This window comes from Dermacentor silvarum, chromosome 1, assembly GCF_013339745.2.
Source record: "Dermacentor silvarum isolate Dsil-2018 chromosome 1, BIME_Dsil_1.4, whole genome shotgun sequence".
Taxonomy (NCBI): Eukaryota; Metazoa; Arthropoda; class Arachnida; order Ixodida; family Ixodidae; genus Dermacentor; species Dermacentor silvarum.
Window position 1 is genome coordinate 57146057 of NC_051154.1, and position 26082 is coordinate 57172138.

At 45.7% G+C, this 26082-nt stretch overlaps 2 protein-coding genes across 8 annotated transcripts in view; both read right to left on the reverse strand.

Moving 5' to 3' along the window:
• Nucleotides 1–26082, reverse strand: part of LOC119463792 (A.superbus venom factor 1-like) — a 268434-nt gene that overhangs the window by 58901 nt on the left and 183451 nt on the right. For all 7 annotated transcript variants that reach the window (XM_049668402.1, XM_049668407.1, XM_049668410.1 and 4 more), the window contains 10 exons: nt 22146–22301; nt 20951–21080; nt 17806–17859; nt 15856–16035; nt 12930–13056; nt 7780–8008; nt 5431–5643; nt 3510–3606; nt 3162–3260; nt 1865–2053 (listed from right to left, as the gene is read on the reverse strand). In XM_049668402.1, the coding sequence (XP_049524359.1) occupies nt 1865–2053; nt 3162–3260; nt 3510–3606; nt 5431–5643; nt 7780–8008; nt 12930–13056; nt 15856–16035; nt 17806–17859; nt 20951–21080; nt 22146–22301 (1474 nt within the window). The remainder of the gene's footprint in view (nt 1–1864; nt 2054–3161; nt 3261–3509; nt 3607–5430; nt 5644–7779; nt 8009–12929; nt 13057–15855; nt 16036–17805; nt 17860–20950; nt 21081–22145; nt 22302–26082) is intronic.
• Nucleotides 15572–26082, reverse strand: part of LOC125945992 (A.superbus venom factor 1-like) — a 179508-nt gene continuing 168997 nt past the window's right edge. The window contains exon 12 of the transcript XR_007467299.1: nt 15572–15785. The gene's annotated coding sequence lies outside the window, so the exon portion shown is untranslated. The remainder of the gene's footprint in view (nt 15786–26082) is intronic.

The following is a 26082-nucleotide window of genomic DNA, read 5'->3' on the forward strand; positions in this document are numbered from 1 at the left end:
AATCAATCAATCAATCAATCAATCAATCAATCAATCAATCAATCAATCAATCAATCAATCAATTTTATTTCGTCTATTTCACAAAAAGACCGGAGCGGCGAATAAAAGTGGCCATTGGCAGCCTGACCCGCCCGCTACCCCATACAAAGGTTCACAGCAGCACAGACATAATTATGCATTACATCAAAATAAACACATAAATGAAGTTCACATCACAATAAACATGTTATTAGAGGTCACATCCTTAAAGTAACAAGGTGACAAATGTAGTCACACAATGCAGAGAGTATCTATATTAGTAAATTATACTCTCGCGTTTACAACTTTCAAGCGTAACTTGCAGGACCCATAACGAATCAAATCAAAATTAATAGATTCATAATGATTTAGAAGACATGGCAACGTATAGGAGCTTGTATGAGAGCTTGCATGACGGTTGCCTTATTCTCCTGCAGTTATATTTATTGTCGTAGTTACGTATCAGTATAGCTAGCATCAGTTGACATTAAGCGGAACAAATGGAGCTGGGCAGGCCATGTAATGCGTAGGATCGATAACCGGTGGACCATTAGGGTTACAGAATGGATACCAAGAGAAGGGAAGCGCAGTCGAGGACGGCAGAAAACCAGGTGGGATGATGAAGTTAGGAAATTTGCAGGCGCAAGTTGGAATACGCTAGCGCAAGACAGGGGTAATGGAGATCGCAGGGAGAGGCCTTCGTCCTGCAGTGGACTTAAATATAGGCTGATGATGATAGCTATCATCTGCAATAATGCCCGAACTACTAATAATTAGTTCAACTTGCACAGAAGAGGAAAATAAATGACAGACTGGCGCCGATTTCAAATTTTGTCCATGAAAGGCCCAGTGAAGACCGTACAAGAGCTGTCAACTTTTGGAAACTTCGCCCATACCTTTACTCTTCGCCCATACCATTTCTGGTTCAGCCTCACTTGAGCCAATAACCGGACCTCTTACATAAAGAAAAAAAAAAAACGATAAATGGGTGGAGCGGGCACCACAATGCCGATTCAGCGCTTTTCGGTCATTTTTTTATTAATTTATTACAATGCAACAGTGCAATAGCAACAAACCCAATCGTCCACTCTCGGTTCCGTTCCGTCCTGAATAAGATTGGAGATTTTATTTTTAGCGGCAAGTTATGACACCCATTTTTTGTATCAGTGCACAAGCTACAAAATTCAGCCCTTTTGAACGGGATGCATGCTTTCTTTTCTTCTGTTAAGGAGTTGCAAAAGTGCTTACACCTGCAACTCTGTCTCGGAGAATCCAACTAGCGTGAAAGCTTTGATGACAGTGGTGGATGCACAGTGCTCAGCGAGTGAAACGAGCACAGTCGGAGGGTCACACCCCAGCACCATAGAGGCACCACCTGCCACTGCCTTATCGAGAGGTACTAACTGCCGTACACCGACGCGCTCTTCGACTCTACCGAGTGTGAGACAGCAATGCTCCTAGATTGAACAAGACAGTGTGATTCAATAACGCTGGTCAGCTATTCATTCCTGCCAAGAGCAATGGTTAAAGAAACACGTCTCTGCAGTGCGGCGCCTCTGAGGGGACGCTGTCAATTCCTTTGGACAGTGTTAGACACGGATAGGCACAAAGACGAACAATTTGCGAGGAGATAAAAAACAAACATTGTCTATAGTTGTCAGCGCAGTTATGTGGATGCCCTGCGGGTGCCGGAGGCTGTCCCATGACAGTCGCTGGCCTCAGGTTGTATTGCGTTTGAGTATTTATAGTCCGCGTTCACTGATCAAGCGTTAGGGTGTCCGAGGAAAAAACGAATCAGCATTGAGCTAATGCTCCAACGCACGTCTGCGAAAGTTGATGGGATTACCTCTCCTGATGAACGCAAGAGTCTTGTATTCGTCGCCCGGGCTGATGCGGTTTGTAGTCTTAAAGTACTCATAGGCGTACAGTGCTGGCACCAACTTGCTTGTGGCTTGCTCTCCACAGTCAGTTGGCAAAATTACGGCCTCTCCTGGATGTTTGATAACAGTTTCCAATACGGCGCCTACTCCATCTCCTGTGGAAGGAAAGCAAAGAAATGAAGAAGAAAAGCAAATTAAACGCAGTATAGTGATCTTGCCAAAGGCTATTCTTGGTGCTCGGCTGAAGTATTGCATTACTGAGATTATGCTTTACTGATAAGATGTCAATATGCTATTGATTTTCCAGTCTGTCATTAAATTAGAAAGGTGAAGATCACTTTTGAAGGCACTAAATTAGATTTCTTGCTTCGCTATCTTTTCGCATGGCTTTCTTTCCTTGTTTGAAAGATTGCGCCATCAAAACAGAAAAGAAACCAAGACTACGTAAGTCTCACGCAATACGCATCCCCAGGATGGATCTTAAATGGGCTTCAGGTGAAGGCATCAAACCGGTTATTTATAAGGCTGCTCACTCTAACCACTCCTTTATCACTGGATTCTGTGAAATTGGACCAGTGGTGATACTTTAGGGTTGCGGTTTTGTGTTGTTGGTGATACGTTGTGTCGTTAGGAGAAGAAATAAGGATCTATAAATAATTCAAGAGACAAGTCACACTTCTAAGTTATTCTGGACACATCTGAACACGTACATACGCACGTGTATTTCTTTACACAGATAGTATTCTACCAAGCGCCAATGAGGACGCTTAAAACTACGCATATAAGAACAACCCAATATTGAGTCCCATAGCGCACCTAATTACATCGTTTTGCTTTTCATATATAAAACGAAATCTTACTGTAATGATGCCGAAGCGGGCTGGTAAAACTCTGCGTTTATATTGATGTCGTAATGTTGTATTACACTTATTAAAACGCAAACACCCGCCGCGGTGGCGTAGCGGACATGGTGTTGCGCTGCTAAGCACGAGGTCGCGGGATCGAATCCCCGCCGTGGTGGCCGCACTTCGATGGGGGCGACATGAAAAAAAAAAAAAAAAAAGAAAACGTCCGTTTCCCATGCATTGCGGGCACGTTAAAGATCCCCTGGTGGTCAAAATTAATCCGGAGTCGCCCACTACGGCGTGCCTCATAATTAAAACGTAGTTCTGGTAATTAAAAATTCATAATTCAATTCAATTACAACACAATATTACATTACCCTCCATTGTACTGCGATAAACAACATATACACGTACTTACCTACGATGTCAATTTCGCAGTGCTCTGTGTTTGGCAGAGCGAAATCCGGATGTGGCGCTCTTATGTGAACCAATTGGGTGCCATTTGCGTTAAAGATCTCTGAAAAGCAGGTGACATTGAATCATTGCGAAGTCGCAGATATTTACACTAATTCTACAACGTCGTCGGCTGGTTAGCAAGATTACATTACGAGCATGTATGATTTCGCCTTTATTTAATTGTTTTACTGTAGAACAATAACGGAACAAAAAAAAGTGCACAAAAACTTGCAATTTGCTGCATACTAAAAATGCTTGCTGATGTTGTAACGTCTTAAGGAGAATGAATAAAATGTTGTTATTTAATCACCTGTGTACGACTCCTGAATGTGTCGTTGGCTTCGTCCTTGCGAGTTTCGAGGATCCAAGACAACAGCAAAGGACCTTGTCTTCGTAATACCGGGTGGCTACGCAAGTGAACGTTACAAAGCCATTGAGCTTGATGGAAATAATCTGGCTTATTGCTCTGCCAGACCGAAAGCCTTAGCATGCGCGAATGTCTCTCGTCCAGAAAGGTGAGTTACGTTTAATAATGAATATGCCATTATTTGAATCGGTGTCAAAGAACAAATTCGGCCTGTTTTATGGCCTGTAATACCATTTGCTTAACTGAAAAAGGAAATGAGTGCCAACAGTGCACGAGTAACGCCTAAAATGGCCAGCAGAAAGGATGCAAAAAGTGGTAGACACTAGCAAAGTATAATTACTTCTTAGGCAATGCGTGCATCATGGAATCGCGATACTCTTAAGGTACGACTACACTAGCGTAAATACATGTGCTGGCGCTAAAACGCGCCTGAGTCAGCGTGATCACAATGACCAGTGTCTTTCCCGCCAGTTGCAGTCCCGTGTAAACTTCGACATTAGTGATCTTTCTGCATTGCAATCTGCCATTTTCCCGAGTGGCGCCGAGAGAAAGTGATAGCTCCACGCGACGCTTGCCCGCCTGAATAATTAAGTGCGTTTCAGTGGTCTCTCAGTTCCGCGGCATTGGCAAGCCGCGAAAAATAGCTTGGAGACTCGTTTGCTGCGTGGCATGAAAATGTCCCTGCTCGCTAGCCTAAATTACCATAACTATATGTACTACTTATGCCTATGGTAGCAGGAAAAATGCGCGAGGTGTGCCGCTGTAGCCAGCCCAATTTGGCTACGGTGGTGTTTCGAGTTTCGCAACAGAGACCAAATTTTTCCGGGGAATCACGCAGCTGCGACACGAACGCATGAATAGCCGAAGACAAGCGCTGTGATTTGCAATTGACGTAGCGCCGAGTTTCAGTTCGTGTATACTACATTCCAGCATTCTGAAGCCGGATGTTCGATGGCTGGACAATTATAGCCAACATTTCTGCTTGTCTGCAGCAAAATTCTTACATATATGACCGGTGGCTTTTAAAGTACATTTTCTTGCCACGAACCTGCAATCTTTCTTTGGGCCGATTGATCAGCAATCCGGTTCCTTTGCCTCGCCATCCAGTTGATTCATTGCAACATCATACGTCGCGGGAATTTTTGAAGGAGGCGCTGCGCACTTTCACACAAGTGTACCACAGGGCTGTCTGTGGTGTTAGCTTAATGTATACAACGCGCATGTTATGATGATCAGATGTCGCCTAGGGCTAACGAGGGTTCTCATTCAAGGTCGATAAGTTCATTAACCTTCTCTTAACTGCTCTGTTTAATAGCTGTAGCAAAAATAACAGCGAAGTTTAGGGGCTCTCGTGACACCTATCGTGAACACAGCTGCTTCTTTATTTTCTTCGTGCTTTTTCTTGCCGCCTTTAACCCCGCCGTAGGATCCGGTTCAGCTGCACGTAAATCACTCGCAGTACTTATCCATTGGTGCGCAACGCCATATTGCGTCCTTTTCTTTTTTGCTCGCCTGATCGAACAGACCTAACAGCGGTGGCTTCGCACCACATCGATGACCTTCTGCGCACTGTATTGAAAGATTGACAAGTATTAAGAAAAAGTGAAACGCCCAATAGGGTGAACGGAAGTGTGTTGAAGGGCCCCTTTTCAACACACATAGCTTTACACATGCAGATGGCGCCGTCATAATTAGAAGCTTTGCGCCCTTGCTGTTCCTGTGATATTGTCCTTCATTTCTAACGAATAATTAAACCGCCTGCTAGCAAGATTTAAGCGTCATTGCTACGCGGTTTAATTAATTTCAGCACCAAGATTAACACCAAATTGAGGGTTGCCCAGACAAGGGTTGTCTATCTTCTCACCAGCACATTCAGCTCCACCTTGACCGCGTCACTTTCCCCGCTGTTGCTGGAGGCTTTCACGTGGATGTATTTCATTCCAGCGGCCAGAGGAACTACGGGAAATATTGCGGTGCGACCACGTCCCGGTGGAATGCTGAGTCGCCGAATGGCGGAAGGCTTGCCTAGCTTGGCGCCAGAGCAGATGTCGTTGGTCCCGAGCAGCATCACTTTTGCCTGAAATGGCAAAAACGAAGCAGCTCTGCCTCAACTGCTGTTATGAGGAGATTCTAGGCATTGTGTTAATGACATCTTCAAAGGAAATGCGCGTTCAGCAAGACTTTTCACACAGAGGCATGCTACTGCGGATTCTTCTTTTCTAGTAACAGCTTCCCATCCGGCTTGGGCTTGCCTTGAGACTTGCTTTCGAAACTAAAGAAAAAGCATTGCACAAAGTTGAATGTACTCAGGTAACCATAACACGTTCGAACGTCAAAACTTCCCGATATATTGAAGCATGTCAGCTCTCCTGTCTCGGGAACAGTGACGAATTCAACGTTGACATGTCTCATATAGAATGTATCACTCTGTAGGATGCACTCGGAATGCTGGATCATACTAATAGGGAACGTAAGACATTGCTCGGTACAGTACTGTTTTACAGGTCATGCACGACAGAAATACTCCTTGAATTGAAACGAATACGGACAGTGTGAGCGCACTCGGTGAAAGAAGGTGTGCGGAAAAGGTTGCTTGCAGATGTGATAAGATAGATGAGTATTACCTCTGGCGTGTGCAAGACAACTATAGCGCTCCTCGAAAAGCACGGATGGAGCATGTGGAGGTATCGCGCCTTTTGCTCGCATTTCTGTGAGTACACAAGTTGACACACCGTGCGCCGGGAAAAGACGCTTGTCGGGCCAGAATGCTAGACTATAATTCCACCTGGAACAACACCATCACCGACAAGCACTTCTGATGCCGCTTTGCAGCTTGCGAGGATTAAACATAGACCTTCATGCAAGTTTGTGAAAGTACATTCACACTTGTAGGGGCGACACTTTGAAGCATGAACATGCGTATGTTTTCTTCTTTATCTAGTGAAATTACTAAAAAGGAACAAAGGATCCGTCAAGTAAAGGTACGAAACTGGGGGGGGGGGGGGGGTCGAAGGAGTTGTTAATCTTAGCAGTAGATAGTTTCAAGGTGCTACATATAAACAACTCAAGCACTCGTGCTCTTTTTTTTTTTTTTTTTCTATTTCAGAGACTGATGTCTTATGTGCTAGTTACTTCGCTTATCCGGCCCCTCTATTATACTGTTCCTTGATGCTGACATGGATTGTTGTCGGCTTGCCTAGGATAACTAAAAACCTTAGGCTGCCTAACAAAACATTTCTACGGCATCGAAAACAAACACTTGCCGCTGTAGCTTCCAAAGGACCTTGTAAGACTGGTAGTTTCTTTCGAAGCCCTTGCATTCATTTCTCGGGGCCTTCGTAAATGTAACTGCGTCTCACGCAGGCGACGCCCGAATGCCCTTGATTCTAAATATATAGCCTCAAAGAGATAACACAAAATGACCGCGTTCGTAGGTTGTTGTGGTCAGTTTTCTACCTTGTTGATAAAGAGCCGGCAAGATGAAAAGACGGCCGAGCCATCCGAAGCCGTACAGTGCTCTGGTTTCTTTCATACGCCATGAAAGGCTTTATTACTACTGCTAGTGCGCTGACAGTTGCATGCTGCTGTTGAGCGCGCCAAGCATCCAATTAGGACATCCATGGCAGCAGCCGTCAACAGGAGCCTTTCGTAGCTACTTTTTCACTGGTTATCGGTGAGACGAAAGAAAAGTTGCTGCCCTCCTTTCAAAACTGACAGGTCCCATTTACGCTAAGTACACCTGCCGAATCAGCTAGAGAGAGAGAGCAAGCGAGATAGGAAAGGCAGGGAGGTTAACCCCTCAAGGGCTGCAGAAGATAGCGCCAACATTTCCTTTCCCAAACGAACCACTTAGTTGTCAGTTCCCGGTTTGCTACCCTACATTGGGGTGGGGGATAAAATGGTTGGAGAGGGTGCAAAGAGAGAGAGAGAGAGAGAGAGAGAGCGAATCAGCTAGGTGGTTAACGCGACTGTGCTCCTCAGCAGGCAATCGGAGGTTCGATAATGCGGGCTCTTGACCCCATTTCACGTAACATGACGGGCCATACTTAAAAGCCTTAGCTTTCACCTCCACATTACCCAACCACGTCATGCATTTCCTTCTTTCCCACTCTCCCTTATTCATCGTTTGTCAAATAATACTTCTGGCTAAGCCGTTGAAATGCTCTGGACCACGAATTTTGTGAGTGGGGAGAATAACAATAGCGGGTCTCACCTCCACGTGTCTCGAGCCGTAGTTGTAGACGGTGGCCGGGATCTCGATTTGCTCGTTCCTGACTACCGAGTAGGGCACGTTTACTTCGACGAAGAACTTCTTTGTTGCTAATATTTCGATAGGGTCGACCGCGCAGACGCCGCCGCTGGGCGAGACGCTCACGGCGCTCACCTCCCATGTGGTGATCGACGACGGCAAGCTGGCCGCGAATTCGGCTCTGCCGTCTGCCCTGCATGGCACCACAAACAATGGTAGAGCTCTTGTAAATAGCGCACACAAGTGAATTAGCCAACCTAAAAGCTTAAAATATATAACTCGCGCTCCTTTGTACTCTCTTGCAGTATGTTTCGTGCGCCCAGAGGATTGCGTCCGCTAGCTTGGGGTACTAGAACTTTCCGATACTACGATTGTTCTTGCGGCAAGGCGACTGGCCAGTCCGGCCACTTGTAATTCGAGGTCATTGAACGTTGTCTTCTCGCCTATACCAGTTTTTTCTTCTTTTTATAGCGCACACATTAAAAAAAAGAATTGACAAATCTGGGCCCCTGGCGTTATTGCTAATATAGGCTATGTGGCTATAGGCCGGCATTAGCAGCGAGAAAATTTTCAACACTAATTTCGCTAACTAAGATATATATGTTCTTTAACTGTTTAATTAATAAAATTAGTGTGCCTGTAATTGCGTAGTTGAAGTGGAGGTGCAGTGAAGTAATATCTGCCTAGCAGGAATCGTCAGACTGGCTCTATTTCCGAGATAAACGCTTTCCGAGATAAATGCTGTCATTATATATTATATAATGACAGCATGTTGACCCATTCAAATATGTATAATACGTACTAAGTGTCTTATTATTACAGTGTTACACCTATGTTATCTCTCCCATTTTTCCATTGTATAACACTTGGTTTTTGAATTCCTTTTGCTTTTGTGTTCGTGCTAAAAATTTATTACATAGTCCCCCTCACATAATACTCCTATGTGGAGCCTGTGAGGTATTTGTAAATAAATAAATAAAATAAAAAGTGCTACGAAATACATGGGCGTTCCAGCGAACAGTTTCCCGAACGCGTGCCCCTAACAGCTCAGGACAATTTTAGCTGTGGCGGCTATGTATATTTTACTGATTTTGGGGACGGATATCTATAGAATGGCGCTATCTTAGGATTTCTGCTAATCCGCCTTTTTCATTTTCCTGTGCTGCCCTCTGCCGAACGCTACCGGAAACGTTTTGGTAGGGTGCCGGGGCTTTCGCCGGTTGATTTGTGAACCTGCGTCCTTGTTGAGTGCGCATCGGTTGTGCATTTCGTGGACCGCGAATAATTATTAATGGCTTCTGCAGGACAGCATGTCGTTCCTGGAAGCCATGTAGCACTCACCAACTATATATATAGGGTGAGCAGGCGTGATAGCGCTGTTTTGTTTATAGTGTGGCCTATAAGTGTACTGTGAGTACCCTCTGTCGGCGCGGCTGCTTTGGAGTTTGTTGTCGCTGACTCCTGCACTTGCACTTCGCTTTTCTTTCAATTCTTTTTGCACATTCTTTAGACATTTTGCATAAATAAGAAGTTTTCGAGCGGGCAGCTTTCCGCGTCGGATTTAGCAAAGCGGTGCGCTTGTTTACATCTACATCTACAGCCACAGATCGTTGTTAACGTCAAAAATTGGGAAAAGGTGCATCGCTGATATGAAAAAAAATGTCAAAACGTCGAATAAAACACATATACCTGCTCATATGAGCCGCGTTATTCCACCGTGAGACGAGTCAGTATGAGCGCCTGAGCTACTCAACGGCGACTGTGATCCAGTTAGAAATATCGGGCTGTTAATATATTACTGATTCTAGCTTTTCTTTAACTTCATCATACTTAGCTTTCGCGTGTAATAAAGCATGATTAGAGAAAAATGTGCTCACATAAGCGCTCATTTAAAGGCCGTGTTGTTCTCCCGCAAAAACGCGGATGCCATCGCTGACACCGTTGGTATATAACTGAGCGAGGCGGCTGTTTATGCTGCTGTACCGAATGTACCGTCTCTTGTTTCGCGTTTGACGCAGAGATAAACAGTACATCTCAGGAATTAAGAAATGCGTGAGCATACCAACACGTACAAACCGACCCATCTACGTTGCGAATACGAGCGGCAGCCTACGGGAACGGTGACCTACAGATGTTGGCACAGCCGTTGGGAACAGCGCTGTGTCGCCGCTTGCAGATTATTGTGTACGCGCCGTGCAAAGCGAAGAGTAGTTTATTTCAAATCGCTAAGGCCAGAACTGAACTATAAAAGCAGTTTCCTTCGTCCTAACTTGCTTACTTTTCAGTACAGGTCCGCCGGTAGCGGGTGCATGAACTCGACGGAGCCAGGCCTAAGCTTCGCTGAAATCAACATTGGCTCAAACTTCATGTGCACGGCTTGCGAGGGTCGAAGCCTTGCGCATTTCAACCTTTCAACTTCGTAGGCACGTTTTGACTCACTTTGAGCGCGATTATTTATATATACCAACGAAGGCGTTGCGGCTATCGCGTTATCGGTTCGACGGCCGATCGCGCGGGTTTCGGTCGAACGATGGTAGGCACGGCGATTTTATCGGTGCCGTCGAAAAGAAAGCCCGTCGCAGTACCAAAGCCAGTCTTACGCTACGCACACTTTCAGTACTGCACTGACGTCGAGCTACCAGTGGAGTTTCAACGCGGTACACGGCACGAGTTGTCAGTAGCGCGCGTCCGAGCGCTTTTTTTTTTCTTTTTTTTTTTTTTCGGGGGACGTTTCCCCGAGATGGGGCCGCACGGCCGCGCGCGCGACCCTTCCAAAACGTTTCGCGACTAATCCGCCAGGGCAGGGCGCATGCGCCGTCGGGCCGTGAAAAAGGCGGATTAGCGGACATGAATTCCCTGCTCCGGGGTTTCACTTTCGCAATTACAACATGTCCCTTAAACTTAGCAGTTCAAAAATGAATTGCCATATATGGGTAATTGTCGAAATTATTGTTGAAAATTTTCTTGCTTCTAATGTCAGCCTAGCCACGTGACCTATTGGCAAAAACAGCAGGGGCATAGATGTGACGCTTTTTTTTAAAGAAAATGTTCCACATAAAAAAAAAGAAACGCCTGGTTTTATTTTTAGGAACGCCCCTAAAATTTAGAAATAGGATCGCTAACGCTCATAATGACGCAGTTATAAGGAGCTCTAACGATGAGCTCCTTAAGAGGGAAAATAAGGAAAATATATGTTTGCTAGAAGTTAGCTAGAGTTGGAATTGCCCGTGGAAACATGTATAAAAAAAATCAAAATATAGCAAGATCAGCGATTTGCACTCTAAAATAATGATAATTCTATTGTTACCAGAAATATTGAAATGACGCAAAAAATAGATATTTAGCCACGTTAAAGTAGTCACGGCTACACTTTGCCACGCAGCATAGAAGAAAATAGAGAAGTAACGTTACGAGGTCAGAAAATCGTATCGAAGAGTGCAGTTCTCGATGAGAGTGGTTTGAGAGATACAGCACATTACAGATGCAAAAGGCCGAAAACAGGCTTCACTAATGAAGGAAAAATTTTGGGCGGACGACAACTCTCTTCCCCCTCGCCAATTGTTGCAGAACTAATTTTTCGCATTCAGTGCCCCTGTGCTTTGATCTGTCGATTGATTCGGCCTCGCTCTGCGAGTTGCCAGCCTCCGTATATACGGGGTGTCCCAACTATTATGTACCAAACTTCTCAAATATTATAATAAGATCAAAAGTGCCAATGAGAAATTGTAAAGCGAAATGAAAAACTCCCGATACAGCTTTCTGTTGCTGAATACGTGCTACATAAAAGTGTTTACCCGAGCGTGAAAGAAGCCCGCGAATACACGCACAATTGTCGAGCGACTGGCCGCTTGAGGCCCAACGTGATCTATCACCGTGAAATATGCACTTTGGAAGTTGAAAGACGTACGATGTTCTAACGCTTGTCCTAGAAGGATAGGCGCGCATGTGAGAACGTACACGAATGAGATAATACGCGCACATAGATGCTAAAGATGAAAGCAGTCTGCTCATGCTGCGTGCAGTGTCACAGATCTGAGATTTATTTGTTTCTCCTTGTGCCCCTAGTCGCCGTGAATCGACAGGGGTCCCAAACTAGGGGGGTGCGAAGAGTAATTTTTGAGACCCAAGCGAATACGGGTAATCGAATAGTGCCGAAAGCGAACCACCTTCGCTAATAATATATCCAAGATCACAATTGGCTCACATCTTCGCTTACTAATAGTTACAGCGAAAAAAAAAAACACACATATATATATATATATATATATATATATATATATATATATATATATATATTTTTTTTTTGCGAATAAATCTCTTTTTCGTAAGTGCTGTCAGCGATTGGCCAATGAGGCGACACTCTTACTCAACAGAACGTAAAAACTTTAATACAGGTTCTAGGGGTGGGGTGCATTCTTAAGCGTTGTCTTGCGTAAGTATATTCGCACAGTGGGTGGCGTTTGAGCGCCCACCACTTTTGTTATTGGTGCGCTTGATAAAGTAAAACACTCGCTTCGTTGACCACTATAGTCGGTACTCACGTACGACAAGTTTTGTAAATACCGACCTCGGCCCCGTATTCACAAACCTTTTGCGAGGCTGAACGTGCGCCATTTACTGTGGAATTGCCCAGCGTTACACAGTATAGCATGCGGAAGTATAAGCTGCGAGAATAGTGACGTTGCGCGAATGGATCTCCCCGCCCGGGAACCAGGGAACGTGTCTTTAATCTTTACGAATTCGCAATAGAGACGGGCACCTTACGACTTATTTGCCGCCGCATGGCTGTTTGCACCGTTTCCCCTTCCCACATTCTTAATGACTTCCCCCGTAGTTTTTTCACTCTATGTTCCTGCCGCCTCTTTCCCCACTTAGTCGAATAAATCATCCTGGCTAAATACACAAATTTTATTTTTCATTTATTATGTCGCACGAGCGTTCTCTCACTGACATGCACTAGCCCCCCCTCCCCGCACTTCCCCTATCTCTTGCGGTATTATAGCTTTGGTGGTGATGAAGACAGAATCACCGCGGCGAACCTCTACCTCGAGAGCAGTTACGTTAGAGAAGTTTTTTTGAATACGGAGCTTGATGTACTTGGCGGCTGTACTCACCCAATAGTAATATGGTGAAACAGCCAAGTGTCACGAAAATCCTCGCGGAGTTCTGTGTGGTCGTCTGATAGCTCATCTGTGAGCTGTTCCATGTCAGCGTCGCCGAATGACCTCACATCAGCAACATCTGGAAATAAGTTTTTTTCTTGTTCCGATGAATGCAGTAACAAATGAAAGGGCGAACCGTACTCAACTCAACTGTTGCAGAAACTGTGCTGTAGAAATTGCAGGAACGCATGCAAAGAGCACCGCAACTCAACAAAGAAGTGAAGTAGCGCCCTACATCCACAGAGTGACACACAACTTGAAGAAGGGGCACTATAACGTAAAATGAATCCACACTGTTTGGATTCCAATTTCTGAAATCAGCCTCCACGATTGGTCGAAACATTTTCGGGCCACTCCCTGCTTTGCCTGTCTGTCACGCGACGTCACGAAAACCGCGATAGCTCGCCATCTGATATAACGTGTACACACTGATTATTCGTGATTAAATCGCGCAAAAGAAAAATAATTATTCCTGATTCGACGCCTTTTCACCATTAGCCCTCTGCTATTGGTCCAATGTTTCTGGCTACGCCCACTTCGCCTGTCTGTCACGTGACCTCACAAAACCGCGAAAACTCACCACGTCAAAGTGACGTGTGCGCGAAAAAAAAATGCATTAATTTGCCGAACAAAACAGCAAAATTTTCTGAATAGCCACAGACTGCGCCGTTACGAAAGAAATAGAAGATGGCTACCCGCCGTTCGCTCAGGCCCTCGCTACTCGCACCTGCCGGTGAGCATGTATTTATTTGTGCATGATAAACCTTTTTGCGTGGCAGTAAAACGTTATCGAGCCCTTTCGGCATGCAGGCGACATCGCTCTACCAACTCTTCCTTGCTGAGGATCCATTTTAGCGGCATTCTTATACTTCCGTTGCACGCCGCCGCGATTTTCGACCAGCCACCATAAGCTAAGTAAGGCGAAGCGGACCAATCCGAGAAGCCGGCACCACCCTCTTCATGCGGTTATCTATTTTCACTGTGCTGGCTGGGCCCCATCGAAACCCTCTCCACTATAGCATGCTCCTCGCCTCTTGTCAGCCAATTAGATAAGAGAAACCGCTGAGTGTAGACAATGTTATTGGTTTTGAAAGCGAACAACGGTGACCTCCTATAAACGAGAAGAGTGCTTGATTGAGTTGTAGAGACAACGCTGCGGGTCACCGCCCGATGCTTGCGTCGGTGGTTACGTAAATTTGACGTCAGGAGTTTGAAATCAAAACAGTTTGGAATCATTTTACATTATAGCACCCAAAGTTGCGAATCGGTGTGGCATACCCCTCACAATTTCTGTCCTGTGCAAGTTATTGGTCGGCTGTGTTCCTGTATTTCGTGCACACAGGAAAAGAACAGAAAAAAACGAAAAAAAAAACGAAAATCTTCGGCATGAACAATTGAATCAGCACGTAAAATGCCGCGTCAGTGATACACCAAATTCCAAATACACCGCCATGGGGTATATGAAGCCCATGTAAGGCAAACGGGGTGCCACTGCCTAAACGAAAGAGCAACCAAACATGAAAAGGCCAAGAAAAAATCGATTAAGATTGCGTCAGTCAGCAGACTGTGAATCTTGCACATGTGATGCAAGGTTAAGGGATATCATAATATTAGGCAAAAGCAGGAGTGTTGCGGTCCGAGAATCGTTGGAAGCCTTATTAAGAAAACGGGGGACAGTTACATTAGTGACACTTCTGTGGTATTTATTATTCGGCAAATGAATGAAGTTCGTGTGCATGGCAATGTAAATGAAGACGTCCTATCTTGTTTCGTGCTTTGTTGCGTGTGTGATTTCTTGTGCCTAATATTGGTTCCGATTAAGTGACATTACAACCAGTTAGCAATGGCACTGCGTTCTTGTCAGTCTACTGCTTAGTTGTGCTTCAACTAGTTCAATTTTGCCATCCACTACAGCGTGTCTCATAGCCTTTGTTCTGCTTTGGGAAGATAAAACTTTTCTGCAGAGAGTGACTCGTATAAGCCGCCAAATGCCGAGTTGCTCAATGGATAGTGTGCTGATGTTGCTTTTTGCTCCTTCGACTAACCATCATTTCTCTAGTGTCGGCCATTTTTAAACGAGCTTTTGTTGCCGTAATGGATAACCAGTAATCGACTGATGGATCAGTTAAGCGGTTGTGCTGATATACAAGCAAAATCATTTAAAAAGGGAGCGAACACTACACATATCGAAATTTGCCGCGGTTTGCATTGTATGTTGTAGCTGACATTGTCAAGTGATTGTTTAGTTGATTGGTTTGTTGCTGAAAACGGGCGGTGCTAGCCTTGCAAGCGCCTGTGCTTCATATTGTAATTCTGTGGCACTAACCAATGGGCACACGGCCAGTGTTACCTGAAAGTCTGTGTCACCTTTTTTGGTTGTCTTGACATAAATACTGAAGTAGGCATTGGCGCCAGCAAACGGTGCTCTCTACTCCTTGCCTAACAAATAAAGTGAAGATGCGATGCTGTCTATCACACTACGTACTGGTAGACATAACGAAGGTAACATACATCTGTACTTTAAATTAGTTAGCCCTCATACACTCTACAGAACAGGAACCTTTAAGAGTGCTTCGAAGGGTCCGTAAGTAACACTCGTGCACTCATAAATCAAGTAATTTTATTGCTGGAAAGACCCATAGGACGCGTCGTGAATATAGCATACTCTTGGAAGACTGAGTGGAAGAGGGTTGTTTGAAGAGACGCATCCTTTACAAGAGTGTTGGAAGTAGCAAGAAAAACTTTATACTTATAGCGCAGAACAAGATGCTTACAAATAATGTAAACCTTGGCATACTTTTGTCACACCTCTACTCTCCAGAAATAAAGCGTCATTCGCCCGATTTGTGACCTTGGAATTAAGTCGTCGAGTTCTTACCTTCTTCTAGCTTGCAACACCGCTTGAAAGCATCCACGCACTCCTGCGTGACATCCGTGTTTCCTTGCTCCATGTACTTCATCAGGATCTCCACTCTCTTATCGCACGGGCGCAAGAACCGGTCCTTCCTCTGTCCGCTAGAGCAGCACGCGCGCAGCGTCTCGTCCTCGTACTCTTCCGCTGCGAAGGACAGTCGCCTCGCGTTTGCCATCAGGAGGCCTTGCGACGGCATCCAAAGTCGACTCCAAGGCGTCGACCTAGCGTGCATCGTATAGGCATGCGTTCCGTAGCATAAAACAATGCCGTTCAGTTTTACTCATCTGCCGTGTTATGTTGCACGCTAAGTTCATCGGCGCTTTTTTCTTGACAAAGGAAAAACATAGTTTTTGCGTGCTGGCAAAACAACATGAAACTACATATACATTGCGTCACCTTACTTTCTCTATTCTATTAAACGAATCTCTCTCTCTCTCTCTCTCTCTCTCTCTCTCTATATATATATATATATATATATATATATATATATATATAAATCAGAAGCACAACTTCGCGGTTATCTTAGGTTTACTTACCCAACAGTTTCGGTCGGTGGACCGACCTTTTTCAAGGGCCTTGAAAACAGTCGGTTCACCCACCGAAACTGTTGGGTAAATAAACCTAAGATAACCGCGAAGTTGTGCTTCTGATTTTTCTAAATACGCTTGGGCCATAGAAAAGTCCAGTTACTATATATATATATATATATATATATATATATATATGGGAAGCATCTTTATGGGTTATTATGTGTGTTCATTCAAGCGTAGGCAAAATCTTTTGGTAGCGTCTCCTACGCCTGTGTCTTCAAGAGCCTCCGTCCATGTTAAGGAAGCTGGCGAGCGTCCGCGCCGCCTTCGTATTATGAAGACCAATACCGCTCCCGTTTGCTTAGGAATATGTCCGCTGATGGTCCACTGCTGGAGCTTGAGCATTTCGAAGAAATCATGACGTTCAGGTAAGCTCCTCGCCACATCACTTATGCGGCACGTGCATGACGCTTTCGAGAGTTGTGAACGTCGTCCCAGTGCCTTCAACAAATAGATATGTAGCGACGCACGACGCTCTATTCTTTTATGCGAGAGATGTAAGAATTTGGTTGCATTTAGCGCGTGTATCCAACGTCTCAATATCTTATTTTAGTGTTTATAACAATAGTCTCGACTCGCCGTGGTGGCTGATCAGTGGTTATGTCGTTGCGCCACTGAGCACGAGATCGGAGGTTCGCTTCCCGGCCACGGAGGCCGCATTCCGACGGAAGCGGAGTGAAAAAACCGCTCGTGTACCGCGCAATGGGTGCACTGTAAAGGTGTTCGTTTGGTGCACGTTTGAGGTGGTCAAACTTGGTCCCCATAGTCCTCCACTGGGTCCTCTGGTATAGCCCCAGTGTGCAGCTTCGGGACCTTGAACCCCAAAATTAAATTTTAGCAGTGTAGTTATACTCAACTGACGAAGTACCTTTCTTTGTCGAATTTATTAAAACTGGATGCACACGATGGTCTGAACTCTGCGGAAGAGCATGACTTCGCCGAGTGCCACCGAATCAAACTACAGATTCCCTGCACCTCTGCCCCGTCACGCTCACTTGCGCACTGACTCAGCGATCCGGCCCGTCGTGTGAATCTTGTTTATAAAGCAAACAAACAAAAGAAGTGTGAAACTACTTTCTTTTCTATGTCCCATGTCCAATAAAGTGGTCTCCTGACCTAATCATTGATATGGTAGACGCGGGAAGGCCTCCCAATGGTGATAGATCATCCTGGAATACAAGTGCTCAGTAATTTTGTTTAACATAAGAGAAGTTGCGGTGCCACATCTACACCTCGTTCTCCTAACTGGGATAAGAAATTCGAAGGTTAGGTGCATAGAATGGAAATTGTTATTGTTGTGTCTTCAAGCCATTTGTGAGCTTACAGATGTTGATCGCTGCTTCTCGTTTTCTTCTTCGGCGCTCGTGACAGGCTGTGTCTGAAATAAAAAGAAGACAAACGTTAGATATCGTCTTATGCTCACAGATCTCATTTTTCCTTTAAGGATATTATGCAAAGCAACATGACTAAATGAATATCCTTACGTAGTTTGCTGTCCTCTTGTATAAAAATTACACGCGTACATGCGTAGTGCGTACGTGCAGACAAACAGACAAACGGATGGACGGACGTCCGTGCATTCTACACAGTTCGCAACTGTTGGACACGTACGTGGCCTATGTACTCCCTTCTGTATCGTGATTATCATTTTCAAAATTTTCAAACACCGAACAGAAGACATGAGACAAGGCCGCGTTAGTAGAAATATTTGAACCTTATTTCTAGTTCATGACGTTCATAAATCTAACACGTTTTCTTAGTAGACTTCACTTTGAAAAGCTATGTGTTACAAGTTTAATTTATATCTTTAGGTAGCTTTCATAAGTTGCGGGCTTCAACATTTTTTTGTAATCGGTTCACTGCCGCTGTACCGAATGAAACATTAAATCACAGTTGGGAGTATCATTCTGAATTTTAATGGCAGGTCTGCTCCTGTAAACAGTAAAGTTGACAAACACTATCTATGAATCATAATGAACCATTTTGAAACCGCTAGAAAACCACCAGGAATAGTGGATGAGAAATAACAGTACTGTCATGGGTTTTTTGTGGGATTGCACTGAACCACTCCCGGCTGATGGATATCTACGGCTTGCTTGCTTTTGAGTATTGTGTTTCCCCTGGTGTAACATTCCTTCTGCCGCAACTATGGCGCTTATTATTTGCCGACTACGTACACTCCTCGACACCCTTTATGAATGTGTATATTGACTGAACTGCGACGTTCGCCGCCATGTGACCAAACACTTTTTTTTTTTGTAAAATTCGAACAATGGCTATTCATCTGTTGGCCATGCATCACAAGTATTAGCAACAGCAAGTCACGAAGGCCCAGTCAGTAAAGAGCAAGATGAGTTATTTTATGTCTAAAAAAAATGTTTGTTCTTTCTGGTCGTATTATACACGGGTCACGCTAATACAGATGCATCGCATGTTAACGACGGGTGCGATTCCAGATTTACAAGTGCCAAAAAAGGGGGAAGAAGAGAGAGAGACAGCCTTCTTTTAGGCAGTGATTTAGAGATTTAGTGAGCTTAAGAAGGGGAGCAGGAAACTCGTACAGCGTACTTGATAATACCTATCAGTGCTGGCTTTATAAGCTGAGCGAACTGTTTCTTGTAATTTATTTTTTTCAGGTCCGTGACTGCATGTACACATATTGTGCCCAAATGCATTTTAGTGACTTTTTGTAATTCTTTTTAAATAATACAGATCACGGTAAAAACTCAACCGAATGGTGTAGCCAGGGTACACGACTCTTAAAGCACTTCGCAGCCGTACAACAAACGTAGCAAAACCGTTGCCATATCCTCCTTCTGCAAGAACTCTCTGCTTCTTCTGAACGCGGGCTGTTTGTAAGGTATCAGTGTGGACCGGTAGAGTCAAGAACGTGCACTATGCAATCATAGATTGCCTGGATACACAAGCGTCTTGTCCGTATTCTGTTGGTTTTTTACCAGTGTTGTTTTGGTTGTTTCCTGGTGGCAGTGCTGTACGTCAACACTTTTCTCCACATTCCACTAGTGTATTTATTTGCATTGTTATTTGATGTCTACATGGAGGTGTGCTCGGCACTGGTTGAACCTACCTGATTTCTTCTTTCCAATGGCATGCTGTTGCGTTTCTTTGCGTTTTTTCCCCCATACACCTCGCCTGTCCCATCCTCATTCAGGAACGCGCGTGTTCTGCCGATTCTGGAAGAACTTGCCAGCCCGCGTTCAAATTGGCATTATGTTGTATTGCACCATGTAACGAAACTCACTTTCTTTCTATAAATACGTGAATCAGTGAATCAGTATAGCCATATGTGCACAAGATCCTTAGCACTTGCCGATCGCGGTACAAGGATTCCCCGATGCCAAAACAGCGCAAGCAACTCCTTCCTATCATGCCAAGAGCTTAAAAAAACACAAAACAACGAAATGATAGTCCTATGACATACGGGGCGCTATAACGTAAAATGATTCCAAACTGTTTTGATTCCAAACTCTTGACGTCAAATTTACGTAACCACCGACGCAAGCATCGGGCGGTGACCCGCAGCGTTGTCTGAACAACCCAATCAAACACTCTCCTCGTTTATAGGAGGTCAGCTTTGTTCGCTTTCAAAACCAATAACATTCTCTACACTCAGCGGTTTTTCTTATCTAATTGGCTGACAAGAGGCGAGGAGCACGCTCTAGTGGAGAGGGTTTCGATGGGGCCGAGCCAGCACAGTGAAAATAGATAACCGCATGAAGAGGGTGGTGCCGGCTTCTCAGATTGGTCCGCTTCGCCTTACTTAGCTTGCGGTGGCTGGTCGAAAATCGCGGCGGCGTGCAACGGAAGGATAAGAATGCCGCTAAAACGGATCCTCAGCAAGGAAGAGTTGGCAGAGCGATGTCGTATGCATGCCGAAAGGGCTCGATAACGTTTTACTGCCGCGCAAAAAGGTTTATCATGCGCAAATAAATACATGCTCACCGGCAGGTGCGAGTAGCGAGGGCCTGAGCGTTCGGCGGGCAGCCATCTTCCATTCCTTTCGGAACGGGGCAGTCTGTGGCTATTCAGAAAATATTTCAGTTTTGCTCGGCATATTAATGCATTTTTTTCGCGCACACGTCACTTTGACGTGGTGAGTTTTCGCGGTTTTGTGAGGTCACGTGACAGACAGGCGAAGTGGGCGTAGCCAGAAAACATTGAACCAATAGCAGATGGCTAATGGTGAATAGGCGTCGAATCATGAATGACTATTTTTCTTTTGCGCGGTTTAATCATACATAATCAGTGTGTACACGTTATATCAGATGGGGAGCTATCGCGGTTTTCGCGACGTCGCGTGACAGACAGGTGAAGTTGGGAGTGGCCCGAAAATGTTTTGACCAATCATTGAGGCTGATTGCAGAAATTGGAATCAAAACAGTTTGAAATCATTTTACGTTACAGCACCCCAGGCGACCGAGACTGTGACCCTGGGCCGGATATCTCACCGCTTCTCAAGGTGTTGCCCACGTGATCTCGCGTGAGGAGCACGACGCCGGAACTGGAAAGTGCTTCGACCGCGTCCGTGCCTCCGCCCGCGCCGCAGCCGAGATCCTTGGAATCCAGAGACTGGAACAGCTGCCCAGTATAGTAGGTGTGAATTAGAATGTTTTCACGTCGCGTCCGCATGCAGGGACGGTTCTACCGGTTCAGTTCGCTGCTTAGACTTTTTCAAGTAGCACAGCCAACAAAATGTTCCGCATTTGTCACTTGAAAAGCATAATAAGCATAATGTGAGTGCTGTTGTTCGTTTACTAGGCGCTTATTCAACACTCTAGGGTCACTGGAGGTAATATTAGCAAACCTGATCGGCCAATGAGAAGCGGTTTTCAGGACCGAAAATGTTTGCATTGAACTCAACTGTCGATGTGTAGTTTACAAAAATTTTTCGTTTGTAAGAACTCGCATTGGCTGGCACTTTTGTGCCTTGTGTTCTGTCATGACGTTCGCTATCGTGACTGGCCTCTTCCTTTTCTTGCGAACTACTTCTGCGTATACGAACTGGTTTCTGAATACGGGATCTCAGGACGTTGTGATAGGGTCTCAACTGTTCCGTTCCGTATCCTTTATAAATGACTGTGTCCTTATTACGAGGAATGCTGGACAATTCAGCACTTGTTCTCGGACCAGTTAAGGCGGCACGACCGAGGACGCTTTTAATATTGTTACGTAAAACTTATCCAGTATTGTTCCCTGTACCCATCCACTGATGGGTACAAGGAACAACCAGTAACTCCACCACAAAAATGTTACGTGAAACGACATGAGGTGTGGCTATTTACAGTGTATTTACACTGAGGTACACAGAATCAACCAAGATGGTGGAGAGCCCGCACCCCAGACAGTCCCTTCTTTGTCGTCTGCTCCACGCAGAACGTCTCTCGGATTGTGTTATGGCATATTCCGGTGGTCGTTTGAGAGCGCTCTGGTTCAGCTACAAAGCAGTGAAAAATAGCTTCATTGCTTGAGTACTAGAATAACCGGGTAAGTGAGTGGTGTGTCTGCTTTATTTTCATCCGCAGAGGCCTCTTATGGTAGCAGTAACGTTTGTTTGCTTGTTTCCATGACCTTTGTAGCACTTCCCGAGCGCTCTGAAACGACCACCCGAATATGCCATTTGCTTCGAATCAATATGCTCATTACCTTGTCCCTTGTGAGGAGATCCTTTTTTCTCAGCAGGTAGAGCGCTTGGTCTACGCCCAACAAGCCAACAAGTGTTCCAGGCGTGCCCTTAACGACTAGCGTCTCCAGGGCCATAGGCTCAGATGCAACTCCCATATTCTTCCTTTCGAGGGTGAACTGAAACGCACAAGTGAAGAAAGCGATATCGTTGAAAGCATCATCCCAGGGTGACCATTTCCAGCGCGCGACCTCTTGTGGAATGATAGTTCTAGCCTCCATGTATGTTCAGATATTACCGAAGCCATATATTTATAAAAACAATCTGAGATGCCTGTTGTGCAAAGCGGAACGGGGTACACGTATTTATATTTCCTATCCACTGCAGCCACTGTGCCTACAACTCGCATTTTCTGAATACTCTGGATAATATTGCATCACAGGACCCGACCGAAACTGTACTTATACACTACCTGAAAGCTGCAGTAATAACCACGGGAAAGTAAAATTCGACAAAGGGCAAGTATTTTAAATATGCACACGGTAATTGAATGAGAAGAAAGGCCCCCTCAACGAGAGCGAATTCCATCCACTGCCTGAGATCTCCATGGCCAAAGCCAGTGGCGTACCAACTACTTCTCGAGTGGGGGGGGGGCAAACCTAAACCTAAAACGATCTGACTCTCTCTTTCTCTTATATATATATATAATTACTTTTCAAATAAGTAAAAAAGCTGGGAAACATGGTGAACCATGGGGGCCCAAAAATTATTTGCATTTGCATTTATTTCTTTACACTATTAAAATCTACATATGATACAGGGACAAAAGGCAGTGAGTGCCCAGAGTTCCCAGATCCCGCCCAGTAGTAGCAGCGCAGGGCACATCAGAAAATGCACATTTGTTACAGACGACGTTGCTAATTAAACAAAGAATTGCACTTTAAGTCTACATACAGCACACATGTATCGCTAGTTAAGGCAATAGTATTGCCGAAGTTATACACAGCGAAGTACAATGAACATAAATGACGTGCAATATTCGTAAGAAAAAAGACAGCAGATGTGTGCGACCTTGGAGAATTACAACCACATTTCCAGCGAAGCTGTTCCTTTCGAACAGTTTCAGTAGAAGTTTTAGCTTCCTGAATTATATCGCATAGTTAAAAAAGTTGCCAAGCACTTCTTGTTGGAAATTTTTTGAAAGCCCGTAATTCATTAAACACACTGTTACTTCGCCCATAACGTTTACCATGGTGTACTCCCTCCCTACTCACCCCCTCACCTGCCCTCTCAAGTTTCTGTAGATTTGATATTGGTTGAGTTAACGGTTCTCCCAGGGCAGCGGGATAAATTCTGCTCTGTTCGTACAACACATTCATAAAGTTCCGGATCGCTTAATTGCGTAATTTACTGCAAATATCATAGTTAGTCCCCTGTCTTTGAAGTTTACTTACATAGTGCCCCCCCCCCCCCCCCCCCCGCGCGCCCTTTATTTTCGCCAAATATAAACCAAGCGTCTTGTTTAGTTCACCGAGGACATCGCTGAAACCAACTAGGAACGCCTTATGACATATGAAAAAAAAAAATCACCAGACCTTCCCCTGTCGAGAAAATGGGGGTAAGCGAAGGTTGTCGTGTGCGTATCTGATGATTTTCTTTCACAGTGTGGTGAGAGAAATCTCTTCGGGTAGTACCTGAGAGCAGAGTTCGAAATTCAGGAGTGGAAGGTAAGTTTTGTTAGCCGATATGGTCACTAGGGTGTGAGGAAACCGTGCGAAAGTAAGGCACTAACACAGGCAGTGATGACATAGTCAGCATCTGATACACAGGGGTTGGGCACAGCAGTGATACAGGTCAGAGCCTGCGGAGATAGACGAACAAAGTCGGCGCAACAGAGCTGGATCGGCACGGTGTCGTTAAGGTCGGTAATATCAGGGAAATCAAGTTTGACTACACCAGCCGAGCAGTCAATTATAGCTGAGTGGGCAGATAAATCAAGGCGAAGGATCACGTCGTGAGGGCAATGGTCAAGTCGATGGAACAATACAGATGTGTGATGACCGGCGACGCTGACACGAGCGGCACACATTCCCAGCACAGCGGGATTTCCCCCATCACTCAGCGACTCGTACGACGCAGGACTCGGCAGGAGTGAGCACTTTCTTGAGCCGCTTCCGGAGATCAGCGTTCATGACCGAGATGTGGGAGCCGGTGTCGATCAGGGCAGTGACAGGGAGGGCATCAACTTCCACGGCGCTTAGGTTCTGATCTGTAGGCAAGGTAAGGAGAGCATTTGCAGGTCGAGAGTCCAATGCAGCGTCACCTCCGGGAGCTGCATCCGTCAGTCTTCCGGGGATGAGCGTACAGAAGGGTGCGGCGAGGAAAAATGATGGGGCAGGGGCGAGCGACACCGACGATCGTGCGGCGGCGGCGAACGGCTCGAGCGTCTGGTGGACGCAGAAGGGGCGTGGTCACGGTATGTCGGGTCATTTGGAGCATCATATGGCTGGCGCTGGTTGTCATTGTGGCGGTGGTAAAACGTGGAGCGTGAAAACGAGGGCTGACGATAACGGCAATAGCAAGAAATATGCCCCACGCCGCTACAATGGAAGCATATGGGCTTGTCGTCAGGGGTTCGCCATTGGGCCGGATCTCGATAGCTAACCGGAGGGCGTGTTAAGGAACACACGGGTTGAATTCCTGCATTTGACAGTTCTTCGCGGACAACTGCCTGGATTAGGGAGATCGTCGATTGAGTATCCTCAGAAGGGCGCGCGAAAGAAGATGGTGACGCAGCCTTGATTTCGCGCCGCACAATTCGGACAACGCTATCCGTACTGGACGACTGAAGGGCCGAAGGAGCGTCTTCGCACGACGACGTAGCGGCGGTGTTGGGAAGCCGCACGAACTGACCGGTGATGCGACGGCTCTTCGCGTCTTCTAAACTTCTCCACTCACGGATAATTTCGTCTACCGTCGAGCAGTATTTAAAAACGAGCAAGTTAAACGCATCATCGGCGATGCCTTTCAGAATGTGCCTCACTTTGTCAGCCTCGGGCATACTGGAATCGATGCGGCGGCAAAGAGCTAGGACATCAAGGATGTACGCAACGTACGACTCGGTAGCCGTCTGAGCCCTACAGGATAGGTCTTTCGCAACGGCGCACTTGCGACCAGCGAACTTGCCGAAGAGGTCGCGAAGTTTTTGCTTGCATACGTCCCAACTGGTCAGCTCTTCTTCACGTAAGTCATACCAGGTGCGTGCTGGTCCCTGGAGGTAGAAGAGAAGATTAGCGAGCATCGCAATCCGGTCCCATCGGTTGTGTGCAGCGACGTGTTCGTATATGCCAAGCCATTCTTCGATTTCGACATTGTCGGTGCCATTACCGGAGATGGTGCCGGGGTCGCGCGGATGCGTCAAGACGACTGACGGTTGCGGCGTCGCGGATGCTGACGGTCCGGCTGCGCCGGGTGTTGTCGCCGTGCTTGACCCAGGGGCGTGGTCGTCTGTCAGCATGGTACAACGGCCGAGGACTGAGCCCGCTGCGGAGTTCCGTCTTGTGTCATACCAAGCACCTCTACCAAAAATGAAACGGGCAAAGATGTAAGGTTAAATGGGACCGTGTTTACTCTGCAGAAGATATGGCTGGTACAACCAGTATGGCGGAACGTTGGGTTAGCCCCACAACGTCGTCTCTTTCCGTCTTGTAAGTGATCGTCTTCTTTGTCCCTCTCGTGGCACCGTGACAATATCGTAGACGGTGGCTGGGTGGACGACACAAAGCTTTGGCCACAGCTTCAGAGAACATGCAAAAGCGCTTTCCGAGCTGATCCTGCAAAAGCGCTTTCCGAGCTAGGTCCAGACGGTGCGAGCAGCGTATATGGGGCTTGCTCTAAAAGCGGGGCTAAATATGTATTCCAATCTATACAAACTTTCCGCTCATGAATTGAATCAGGATT